This window comes from Juglans regia, chromosome 16 (assembly GCF_001411555.2).
Source record: "Juglans regia cultivar Chandler chromosome 16, Walnut 2.0, whole genome shotgun sequence".
NCBI classification, from domain to species: Eukaryota; Viridiplantae; Streptophyta; class Magnoliopsida; order Fagales; family Juglandaceae; genus Juglans; species Juglans regia.
This window is the reverse complement of record NC_049916.1, coordinates 19,916,236-19,930,248: the sequence shown is the minus strand read 5'-3', so window position 1 is coordinate 19,930,248 and position 14,013 is coordinate 19,916,236. Positions and strand designations below refer to the sequence as shown.

General features: G+C 30.1%; 1 protein-coding gene across 1 annotated transcript; it reads left to right on the top strand.

Moving 5' to 3' along the window:
• Positions 1-2,931: 2,931 nt before the first annotated feature.
• On the top strand, positions 2,932-4,468 carry LOC109009253 (zinc-finger homeodomain protein 11-like). Its single transcript, XM_018989675.2, has one exon. It carries the CDS (start codon positions 3,127-3,129, stop codon positions 4,066-4,068), a length of 942 nt encoding a protein of 313 aa, XP_018845220.1. The 5' UTR covers positions 2,932-3,126; the 3' UTR covers positions 4,069-4,468.
• Positions 4,469-14,013: the final 9,545 nt, after the last annotated feature.

Here is a 14,013-nt window from a genome sequence, read left to right as displayed (position 1 = left end):
AAAAAAAAAACACTATAAACAACTCCGGTGTTGGCTAGACAGGAGGAGGGAGGGAGGAGCTGGGTAGAGAAGGATGCCAACGGTACTGGGTAGAGAGAAAAAGCTATGGAGAAAAAAGCTAGTAGGCTTAGGCATTCAATCCCATGAGCTGACCCATCTAATTAAAATGATTTTACCCATTCAAATAAATCACGTTTATTACTGCATCATGCTAATTAAGGGTTAAATTGAAGTAAAATCAACAGCTCATGCATGTAACTGATATATCTTACGAGTTTCTTCGCTTACTTCATGCTAATTAAGGACTAATATATATATATATATATATATATATGATTAAAAAATAAGCATTATACTGATCACTTATAAATAGCAAGATGTGATATTTTAAAATTGGAAAAAAAAAAAAAAAAAAAAAAACATGACCGTGATCACGATCTTGATGATGCGCGCATGCATGTATAAGATCAGATAAGTTGGTGCATGGGCAATGATATGGATCGTTGTTCTTGGATTTGACCGATCCACACGATCGATGTAGCTAGGTACATTGTGTCTTTGTTATCCTAATGTCAATTTGGACCATGCATGCTGCGCGTGCAATGTCCTAGCTAGCTTGACGATGACATTATTGCTGTCAGGCCACTGCTTTCAAGTCATTAAATGATGGTTGGTATAGTTATGAGTAATGTAAGTCATGCATATTTTTTTTTAAAAAAAATTTAGAGAAGAATTTATAATTTTTTTTATGTAAATCTTTTATATATATATATATTTACTTATTTTTTTCAAGAAAAAAATCCGACACTTGCATTGAGTAATATTCTATAACTATAAATATAATTTATCTTTCTTTGATTTGACTCCAAAATGCAAATAAATTTCCTATATATATATTGGATTATATATATATATATATATCCAAGATATATATAGGCCCAGACTGGTAATTAATATATATAGTCTGACTCGTAATTAATTTGTACTAGCGTACTTAAGTTTTCGTAAATTACTCAAATATGGATCGTTCACTACGTTAATGTTACCCATTTCCCATAATTTTCCTTTTCTTTGAAAAATTAATTACTCTAACTTTTTAATAGAGCTATACTAATTATAGCTATAGCTATAATTCATAATATACTCTAACATTTAGAGTATATTATGAATTATAGCTAGCTAATTACTTTCTAGAACAATATATATTAATAGAGCTATATATAAGCTATAGCTAGGACAAAAGCATCGATCACATCACACGCTTGTCTTGTACCTTTCATCTTGGATTATTGGTATATATATATATACATATATATATATATATATCAATCTATTTCAAATATTAGGGACATTATATATATAATAATAATATTTTATTGGTAATTCAAAAATGATAAATATATACGACAATATTTACTTCATGTCTATTAATTTATGTATTCAGTAATATTATATAATCACTGGTCCTAAAAATATTTGCAGATAGATGAGCAATATGGTACAATAAATAAGGCCAGACATATTGATGAGGGGACATATATAGGACAGGAATCGATTTTAGGTATACAGGACAATCCAATATATATTATATGGATCATATAGATATGCATCTGTTGTGGAAAATCATATTTCAGAATATTGTACATACTACTTTTTTGTAATGCATGTACATGATCGTCTTGTGCATCATCAGCCACGTTCAATATAGTATAATGCCTCTTACTTTATTACTTTCCTTTTTTTTACTTTAATTTGAACTCATTAGATTCAGTAGTAGGTTCATTCACATAATATCTCAAATAAGAAGAAAAAAAGTTTTGCAGAATCTAATCGTGTTTAAAATTAGAAAGTCCCGACTTTCTAATTCTAATTAGGTCACGAAAGACCCAAAGGGCCTAATATAACAATGTTTGGATCGTGAATATTGATTCTTATTCTACTTGCTTGTTCTCTTTCTTTTATCGAAGACTATCTACTAGTCTTACTTGTTACTGGACAACTAATCAATTCCTTAAAAATGAAAAAAAAAAAAGGGGGTTCCAACAAAAAACTTCTTCTACAACTACAAAAAGAAAGAATATTTATAGATTTCGCATCTAATTGTATTAGAAAGGAATATGATAATCTCCCTCGTGAATTATTCGCCGTCGGATTCACATTATATCTTATTTTTAGTTTCTAATCCGAAGCCAATAATGAAGAGTTCCTGCCTAGCTAGCTACCTACCTATGACCAACTAATTAGTACTTAATTCCGAACATTTCTTTATGAGCATTAATTTGTATTAGTGTACATTTGATATATTTTTTTCACTCATATCTAACTCATCATCATGTGTTAATCTAATATTATTGATCAATCTCATCTTATCTTATCTCATTTGAATTGCATAATCAAACGAAGTAGAAGTTGACATAATGGTTAATGGTAATGCTATGTGTTAGATCTAGAGTTCAATAGGTGTCGACTAAATTAAGAAAGAGATATACTAAAGTAGACTCTAAAACATATGAACATAATTATAATAAATGAGAAATCTATTGTACTTTGATTTTATTTTTTATAAAATTATTTGATGTGTTTATCTCTTTTATACTTTCATTTCATTACACTATACTATGACTGAAATGGAAATGCCGTGAATAGATCGACCAAAAGTTCTCTAGCTAATTCGTATATAGTAATTAAGTCCCAAATACCGAAAATCAATATGCTCGGATGAGCGACATCCCGGCCTACATGCATTTATATATCTATGTATTATTATTTATGATAAATATTAAATATTATAGAATTAATTACCTACCTACAATGAGTATTTCTTTCTGAAAAATGATAAATGATATATGGAACAGCTAGCTAGGTAGCTAGCTAGAATCTTGATTCTGAGTCCATGCAATCCAATTGGCCAATTGTCATTTTGCATAATAATCATCATCAGCAGCAACATCATGTGATGTTCTGCTATGATCATCATTATCATTGTCTCTCAAACAGTCGACTTCTTATTCCCTTTCGAGTTTCTACATTCATTTTCTTAAGAAATACCTCTCTCAATTTAAATGAAACCCTAACCCCCCCACCACAACCTCAAGCTAGCTAGCTTCTATACCTGTCGACTGAGCCATGGAATCGAACCCCACCACCACCACCAACTCCAGCACGTTCCCCACCCAAACCCCAGCTACAGATACCGAAACCCCACCACAAACTCAACCCTTCAAGTCCTTATCCTTCTCCAACGGTTCCGGCCTCAAGCCCCACAACCACCAATCCACAGTCCGACCTCCAGCATCAGCTCCACTACCAATCATGGTGGTGTGCTCCTACAAGGAATGCCTCAAGAACCACGCGGCCAGCATGGGTGGCCTCGCCCTCGACGGCTGTGGCGAGTTCTTGCCCTCCCCCTCCGCCACCCACTCCGACCCTACCTCTCTCAAATGCGGCGCTTGTGGCTGTCACCGCAACTTCCACCGCCGGGGCACTGAAGATCCCGCGCCCAAAGTCCTCAGCATCCACCGCCTCTCCTCCCCCAGCCCAAGCCCAAGCCCAAACACAGTATGCTCACCACCGCCGCTCTCACACTTACCACCATCCCAGTACTACTACTCGTCCGTCCCGCAAATGCTGATGTCTCTTAGCACAGCCTCTCCCAAGCCGTCCAATGAGCACCGGCAAGGCTCCAACCCACCGGTGACGAGGGCGGAGAACCCACTTGGGAGAAAGAGATTCAGAACAAAATTTACACAAGAACAGAAGCAGAAGATGTTTCTGTTTTGTGAGAGACTGGGTTGGAAGATGCCGAAGAGCAATGAGATGTTGGTGGAGTTCTGCAATGAGGTCGGGGTTAATAGAAGGGTGCTTAAGGTTTGGATGCATAACAACAAGAACCCTTTGAGGAAGAAAGAGATGGGTTTCGGTCATAATAGTGGTGTCAATGATGATAACGGGAATGGTGGTAGAGTCAGCTTCGAGACCAATGCTTATAGCTGCAAGAAAGAGATCGATAACAATGAGGATGCTAGTCCTAATCTTCATGTTTCTGCCAATGGGTCTCCTAATTGTTAACCTCGATCATCTGAAGAGACCGGAGGTAGAATATAGAGAAGATGTTCTTTTTTCCTTCTATTTTTTCGGCTTTGCAGATTAATGGTTACTGATTACTTACTGTTAATGATGTTGGAGGGGAAGAGAAGAGAGGTTAACAGCTAAAGGGAAGTAATTTTACTTAGTTATGAATGTATGTTAATTGACATTTAGTTTCGTTGAAGTGGTAGCCAGAATATTGATTTCATTGTCGCTGATCACGTGTTCTTCACTTTCTTTCTTTCTTTTTTTCTTTTTCTTTTTCTTTTGTTTTTCTGTGGGCATGTTCTTCACTTTCTTGCTTGCTTAGTTTCTGTATCCATTGGTTCAAGTTGATCACAATTCTGGGTTATGAATATCATTTCGAAATTAGGTTGGTTACTGCTCATGATTTGATTAATCGTATCCGTTTTCAGTTTATCTAAGTGGTTAAGACAATAATATAATCCGTTTGCTAAACCAAAAGGCTAGCTCCCAGATAGGTCAGATGATCATCCCGTGCTTATTTGTCCAAAACCGGAGCTTATCAGTTTCCGGGTGCAATTTGTTATGAATTGTCATCTGCCAACCCTGTCCTCATTCATTTATAGAGCATTATATTAATCCTACTTTTGCAGAAACGTGCACTCCTTGTCATATTGGAGCTAGGGACAATGTCACTGATGGTGATGGGGTTTGATGTACCCTGGAATGGGGCAGAAAAAACCTCTAAAATGGGGGACCTTATCGCTATAATTATTTCACAAATCGTTTTCTGAGATTAAAAAAGAGATAAATACACACATCATCGTGAGTTATATAGAATCTTAGTTCCTAAAACTCTTCTTGTCTCATCATCATCATCCTTTTCCCAATGGTCTTACTCCTGTGTTTTGTTTGGCACTAGCATTCTTCAGTCCAGGCTTTGTGATGAGACATTTTTGTAAGTTGTGTTTGGTTTTATCTGTGTCAAGTCAGGAAGGTTTGGGTCTTAATAATAAATGAAAGGTGACGGAAGAGAGACAGGCAGGTACCGGCATGCATCTCTGCCACCTTTCCTTATTTGGGTTGTAGATTAAAGCGGCAAGTCTTGTTTTTCTTTTGCTGCTAATGATAACTTTGATGAGATAAGTAGGGAGACAGAGCCATAACCTCGAGGTTCTTCATTAATCATTGATTAATTAATCATTTCTGATCCAGCACCTATATGGGTGCCACTGCCTTAATATCATGCCACGTGGTGTCCTTTTCATTTCTTTATATTTCCTGCTCTGGCTTTTAATTTGTGGCAGCCTTTTGGAAGGTGGTGGACCAAACTTACAAGTCAGTTCTTTTTTGGTCGAGTTGTGGTGCCGGGGCCCCCTTACAGTTCTTTAGCAAAGGGTTCGTGCTACGTCCACCGCTCCGGGAGCTACAGCATTAACATTAGGATTTATTTTTTTATATGTATTTTTAAAATTATATTTTTTAAAATTGATTTTACATATTAAAAAATTTTTCATATTAAATTATACATTTTTTAATTAAATAATAATAAAATATTATTATTTTTTATTTTTTATTTTTTTCTTAAAATTATTATTTTTTATATATCAATTCCATATATATAAATATTATCAATTTCATATATCAAAATACTAATTTTATCGATAAATATTAATATGTACTAAAAAATATTTTGTATCATCAATTTAATACAAATTTCATATATCAAAATCATCTTAATACAAATTTCATAAAGTTGATTTTAATGAGTAAGAGAGAGAAAAAACATTAAAAATAATGTTTGAAGAGTGAATAGTACTATTCATAGCTATGTAAAAATTTAGAGATACATAAGTCAATATAGATGAATTTAAAGACATTATGCAAATATGAAGATAAAGATAAAGATGAATAAGAGTATCCACATTGGCTTCTTCAAATAATATTTTATCTCTTAATTTAAATAACTTTATCAATAGTTGGCTCATATTGAATTAGCCAAACACTTTTCATCCTAAATATTAGCTACAGTAAATTCATCTTTTTCTTCAAATATGAAAAGTACTATTCACCTCCAAATACATTGTTTATTAATATTGTCTCTCTGTCTCCCGCGTCTCCATTCTCTTTCTTCTTCCCTCTTCCTCTCCCGAGTATTGAAGATCGATGGAATTATTTTGATAATATTAATATCCATTTTGTTTATTGGATTGTGAAAATAAATATGAATATGATTGTTAGAAATTATAAGTGATTGTAGGAGGTTATGAAAATAGAATTAATTATAAAATAAAAATTAATTATAAAATATAAAAATAAAAAATAATAATATTTTATTATTATAGAAAGTGTGATGTCTAATCCAATTTAGACTTTAAGTTTTGAATGATTAGCTAAAAGTGAAAAAGTTACATATTAGTCAAAATTTGAAGACTAAAATAGCCAATCCAATGACAATGCTCTAAGCCATTGCAAGTGCTCTTAGGTGTAATTATTCTTCTTTTTTTTGTTTTTTTTTTTACATGTATTTTTTATACTTTTAAATATTTTTAAAAAATATAAAAAAAATCACAATATTATTAAAAAAAATACTTCATTACTCACTAAGTAAAAAGAAAAATTAAAATAAGAAATTTTAGCAATAACACCGAGCTGTAAGAATCAATGGTAAGAGTATCATTTTCCTAGTTCTCGCTAGTTATTTTGATGTGTTTTTTTTTTTTTTTTAGCTTTTTTTTACATGTATTTTTTTAAGAATTTTAATTATATTTTTTTAAAAAAATTCACAATATCATTAAAATATGTACTTAATATATTTACTTAATCACGAAGTAAAAACAAAAATAAACAAATAAACAAAAAAAAATGCCAACAATAGCTCCCAGCAAGCTAGGAGCGAAACGCTTAACATTTCCCTTAGCAAATTATTTAGGGATATAAGAAGCCCCTCTTATTTTTTTTTTTTGATTTATTTTTTAGAAATGCTAGTACGTCGTTTTAGTTTGATTGTTTATGTATTTTTTTAATTTTTTTATTTAATAATTAAGAAAATGACTTTTAGTATATTGGTGTATTTTTTTATAAGTAATTCTATATACAACCGTGAAGTACGTAATTGCTGCGAAATCATTTTGAAATAGAGTGAAGTCCACTATTAAAAAATTAATTTTTTTTATGTGTGTCTCATGCTTTATTTATTTTTTCCAAAGCAATTATGTCGCGGTTGCAAAATTCACAGTTGCAAATATCTTTTTCTTTTTTTATTTTTTAAAATATTTAAATATGTTAAAAAAATATGAAAATAAAAAGAAGCAAAAAATAAAAAGACAAATTTGTGATAGGCGGCACACCCAGCGATCATTGTTGGACGGCAACCTAGCACTACTCTTTATTTTTATGGTTTAGTTTGGATATAAGAATGATCTTAATTCATCTCATCTAATCATTATAATTTTTTCAAATTTTTACATAAAATATAATAAACAATTCAACTTTTTCAAATCTTAAAATAATATTATTATTAAAAAAAATATTCTAACTATATTTTATTTAACTTTTAACTTTCATCTTAACTCATCTTATCTCAACTCACTATTCAAACGGCACCTTAATATTATAATTTTTCCAAACTCTCACACAAAATACAATAGATAATTTAACTTTTTTAAATCTTAAAATAAAAATAATATTTAAAAATAATATTTTATTTAACTTTCAACTTTTATTTTATCTTATCTCAACTCACTATTAAAGACATATGAGATTTGCAGTCAGTGGGTAAGTTGTGTATCATTTTTAAGAAATTTGCATAAATTTGAAATTTATAAAAAAAAAAATTATTTTTTTAATAATAAATTATATTTTTTTTTCTAAAAAAAATGGTGGCTCTGCAACCACAGCTAGGGCTCCCGCTAGTTTATTTTGTTTTGTTTTCTTACATATATTTTTGTACACTTAAATATTTTTTTAAAAAAATCACAACATTATTAAAATACACTCACTTAATCACTAAAAAAAAACCCAACCGTAGGAGCTGCTACTAGCGGGAAGAGCAATGTTTTCCCAGAAAAAAAAAGTGCGCTAAATTTGCATCTTATAACTATATCTAACATATTGATTGAGTATTTTTTTTTTTTTTTTTTATGTGGTCTATAAATACCAATTCGAATCTCGTAGTGTGTGAAAGTAGTGTGGTTTTGCTTCCATCACATGCATTCTTTTCAGAAAAACACTACTTTACCTCCCATTTTGACAGTTCAAAGTGACTGCTTGAAACTTTTTTTTTTATTATTTAATAATTAAGAAAGTGATTTTAAGTATATTGATATATTTTTTATTTTTTTTAAATATTTAAATGTATTAAAAAATAAAAAATAAAAATAGTGGACGAAAAGTCCAGCGGTAAAGGTGGAGCGGTAGAGTAGCCCCACCCGTCTTTTCAACTTCCATTGTGCTAGCTTATGCTGCGAGAAGAGATGAAGGTATGGAATCTCCAAGTCTTTTTTTCTTTTTCTTTTTTTTCTTGCTTTTAGGGGTTTTTTTTAAAGAATTTTTAAAAACCATTTACTAATGTAAAAATAACCACATAAGTATAAAAGAAAAAGAAGAAGAACCCAAAACCAAAAATGGAAAGGATTCCTTATAAACATGGATGAATACATGATATACATTATATGAGAGGATGAAGTACTAAAATTAATGAAGAAGAAAGAAAAAAATGAAGTAGCAAGATATGGGAGTACTAGATCGATGCATGTTTATATCATCAACATCCAAGGAGAGTTTACATCCGTTTACATGAAAATGTTGAATAAATTAATATATATGTGTGTGGTTGTTTAAGTACTAATGTAATGAAGAAGTTATTATATATTCGATTGTTTTAATTTCTTTCTTGTTAAAAATGTAATTGGGCCCTCCATTTGATATTAATAATACTTGTTAGTTTTTGCTCTCTGAAAGTTTGGGCTGGCAAATCTGGCACAGTGCACCCAAAATGGCCGACAGATTTGGACCTCGCATGAGCTGCCTTGGAAGCTCAAAAGCTGGGCCTATCCTTTACAATAATGGGCTGAAAAAAGCTCCATAAAATTGGCTTTTTAAACCTCTCCTTAAAATCGTGGAATCAACTAAACTATTGTACGATGAGTAATGTTATATATAATCGTGTAATATGTAAGTATTATGTAATTACTTTAAAAAATAATAGAATTTACCATTAAAAAATTAATTTTTTTTTAAGTGAGTTCCGTATTTATTCATTTTTTTCAAAATAATTGTGCAGTACTTACCCACTCATAACTGTAACTATCATTTCTCTTATATGAGAGATTATACTCCTAGTCTCTTAGTTTTAGAGGTTTCCAAACTAAATTTGAAGATATTAATTGAATTGGAAAAATATTGTTTATCATCTTAGATTATGTCCCCCAATTACACTTGTAGACAATAAAGAGTATCATTGCTCATTGTACTCATAACAGATGTTTACTCGACATGTATTTGGATTGCGAAATAACCAAGAAAAAATTATTGATGAATCACAGGTACGTACATAGTTGGTACATAGTTGGAGACTGAAAAAATTATTTAAGAAGACTGAAACTCTAGATTTCCTCTATCTCTTTTGTGTTTGTGTTTTTTAAACACCTTTTGGCTTGAATATATTTATATATATATATATATTTTTTTTTTTTTAATAAATCACGTGACACTATATGATAATGCCATGTCAAAGAGTGTTATCATTTGAGCTAGATTTTAGATGGCTTAGTAGCATTACTCATATTTCTTTTTTCCTTAGAAATGAAATGCCTTTTCTTAACCATAAAATATTACAGGTAGGGTGTAAGTTACGCGGTAGACCGAAAAACTTGAACGGACTAAATGGTTTGGTCCAGTCCAGTTCATATATACCTTAGAATTACAGTTTTCGTTCTTGTCCAGAGGTGTAGTGTTTTCCTACTGGACTAGACCAACCAAAGTATATATACGTTTTTTAAAATAATTTTTATATATATTATTTTATATAGTAGTTATATAAGTTAATTATGTAATTTTCATCCAACCTATCACCATTAACCATATGTATTTGGAGTTTGGATGATATTATATTTTTTAATTTCATTTTCTCTATTTTTTGTTTTTAGTTTTATTACGATGATTGCTAATTCTCATGGATGGGCATGGATAAATTTTCTAAGCTATTTTTAAGTACAAAATGTGCAAATAAAGATAAATAGTTAATATTCAAATGTGTAAACAATGTGGACTTTTTTGTATTGATGGATCTAAAATAGTCAAAATGGTCAATTACACTTTACTCCCTTGAACTTTCACTCAATTCATAATGTATCTCCGAAATTAATAATTGCATCAAAGTGGACTCTCAAACTTTCAAAATTTCCCAATCCCCCATTTCTATCTACCATCAGCGTTAAATCTAACGGAAATTCACTGCATATACTGTTCATGTGCATAACATTCATTACAAATATGTAATTTTTATTTAATTTATTATCATTGACCATATAAAATATAAAATAATATATGCTATCAATTAATAATAAATCATAAATAATTAAATAATTTTTTTATTAATTTATATATGGTTAATGAATATCAAATAATTTCATTGTATATATAGATTATTCATACTTGCTTGCAACTTAAGTATAAAATAATTTTATATATGGTTAATGATTAATGATTTATTATTAACTGATAGCATATATTATTTTATATTTTATATGGTCAATGATAATAAATTAGATAAAAATTATATTTTTATAGTGAATTTTCGTTAAATTTGACATTACTTGTAGATGGAATGGGGGATTGAGAAATTTTGAACGTTTGAGAGTCCACTTTGATGCAATTATTAGTTTTGGAGGCACATTGTAAATTATGTAAAAGTTGGAGGGGGTAAAGTGTAATTAACCCTAGTCAAAATATACATTAGAAGTGATTTTAGACTTTTTGTATGCTTGCCCATTTTACACTGGCCATAAATGAATTGGACCAAATAGACCGACTAGACCGATAGCTAACGATCTAGTTCGATTCAGTTTATAAGGATAATCGGTCCAGTCTTAGTCCAAAATAAGGATGGACTGATTCCGAATTGGACCGAATCAATTATACTCTAGATGGAGGATTCACGTACAAAATTGCTATGATTTGAGCGCTTGGAAAAAAAAAGTGCTAATTTAAATTTTTTAATTTAGATTTTATAAATCCAGTATAAATGATGTGTAAAGCCTTGGTAAATAGTTACAATGAAAAGGTTATTGGGATGGAAAATGATTTACCTACAACACATTTTACGATATATTGTATAATAATATATTAAATGAGGGGTATTATTGTAAATTTATTTTATAAAATAAGATGATTTTACAAAAGATGATTTTACAATAATACCCCTCATTTAACATATTGTTGTATAATATATTATAAAATGTATTGTAGCAGTATCATTACTCGGTTGGGATTCTTGATTCTATATTGCGGACTTTAGATTTCTTACTTTCCTTTTGCACCCTTTCCATTCTTAAAGGGTAATGCGTTATGAGTTTTGCAAGGAAAAACGTCTTATAATTTTTTAGGAGGGATTTATTATTAAAGAATTAATTAAAAATATTATTTCTCTTTCTTGAATAACAATATTTTAATAAAAAATTGTATAAAAATTGTGATTGGATTGCGTGCATATCAAAGACTTGGACCAGAAATTTCATGGGTATTTTTATTTGGAGTAATAATATATATATATAATACATTTTTGTAATATATTTTATAATAATATTATAAAATAATAATATTTTTATAAGATGTTCATTTTCTTTTTGTTTGTTTTGTTTTGGTTCACATTCTTCTCTTTTCTTTCGGAAAAAAAACATCTCAGTTGTCACTTCATCACAAAGTCAGTAGTCGCACGTTATTCTGAAAGCGAAGGAGAAGGTAGCGGTGGACTTCATTGTCAACAGTAGTTAATTGCCGTATTTCATGTATGGGATTTGACACTGACACTCTTTAAGCTATGTTCAGTACCAAACGATCCATTACTTTCTTTCTTTTTCTTTTTTTTTTAAACCAGGTGAATATTTCGTATATTTAAATATATTTCGTTAAAAATTTATAAAATACTATTTCAATTTACAATAGGTTATTGGGATTCTTGATTCTATATTAATGTGAACTTTAGATTTCTTCTTTTCTTTTTCTCTATCTCTAATCTTAAGAGAGTAATGAGTTATAAATTGTTTAAACGTCGTATATTTTTTTTGAATAAGAATGATATTTATTATTATTAAGTTAATATTCTGATATAAATTTTATATTTATTATTATTCTTTAAGAAAATGTACTGTATATATTATTTAAAAATATTTTAATAAATAATTATACAAAAATTGTGGTTGGATTGCGTGCATATCAAAGACTTTAGAGCAGAAATTTCATGGGCATTTTTGTTTGTTTTGGTTTGGTTTGGCACGAAAGAAATGTAGATTTCATCACATTCTTTTCTTTTCTTTGGCAATAAAAACATCTCAGTTATCACTTCATCACAAAGACTGAGTCAGTCGTCACACGTTATTCTGAAGGAAAACACAATTTACTCCACAGAACTCGTCAAATTTGAAAGCGAAGGAGAAGGTACAGTGGTGGACTTCCTTGTCTATTTAATTGATGAGTAATGCTACATACAGTCGTGGAATGCGCAAACGCCGTGCAGTCGCTTTGAAAAAGAGTGGGGTTCACTATTAAAAAATTAATTTCTTTTCAGGTAGGTCCCTTATTTATTCACTTTTTTCAAAGCGACTGCACGGCGACTGCACGCTCACGACTGCAAGTATCATTTCTCTTAATTGATTGCCGTACTTCATGTATGGGATTTGACACTGACACTCTTTCACTCTGCCATTAGGATTGCCTCTCTTTCCCCTCCTCAATTTGACTAAGCTACGTTTGGTACCAAACGATCTATTACTTTTTTTAAAAAAAATTAAAAGCAGGTGAATTTTTCATATGTTTAGATATATTTCAATAAAAATTATAAAATATTATTATTTACATATCAATTTAAATCATTTGAGATCATCGTAATACTCAAACACAGCCTAAATCACCATCAAACAAGCGAAAAATTGGCAACATAGGCTACAATTACATGTAATGTACAATTGGTAAACATCATCGATTCACTTGGCATCTTCCATACTAATGTTAAATATAAGTTTTGGACATGTAAATGTAGACCTTTTGAAAAAAAGGGGATTTGTTGAAAACAACTCGTTCTTTTATAGTGAACTCAATTTGTTTTCAAACAACTTGCACCAAACTTGTATATCATGAATTCGTATTTAAAAGTAATGCTATATATATTTTTAGGGTGGGTAAGCCAAGCACATTCTATTAAAAAAATGAAAGTGTCCATTTTTAAAAAAATAAATTTTTTATGTGAGTCTCACAATTATTAACTTTTTCAAAAAGAGTGTGCGAGTATTATATTCACTATGACTGCAAATATCATTTATCCGTATTTAGCAATATTTAGATGTTGAGATGTTTTCATCTCATCTCAACACCACTCAAATACACATTTTTTAATTTTAAATTTTTTTAAATATACTAACCTCATACAAGTTCTTTATAAAAAATGAGTCTCACTAATAAATAATAATTTTTTTATATTTTTATTGATGAAGTTTATTTTTTTACAAGAATTTATTCAAAATTTATCTATCGAAGACTTGTCTAAATTATTTTTCTAAAAGTAATAACAATAACAGTAATAATAATAATAATAAATAAATAAATACCGACCGCCTGGTCCACCCAACAATACTTTGACTCTCGTGGGTCTGTCTCAGCTTTAGAACGTGTCATCGTTAAAAGTACAAACCATGTCATTGTTCTCTAAACCGAAATTCAAACCATTCATTTATTGCCCCCGATAAA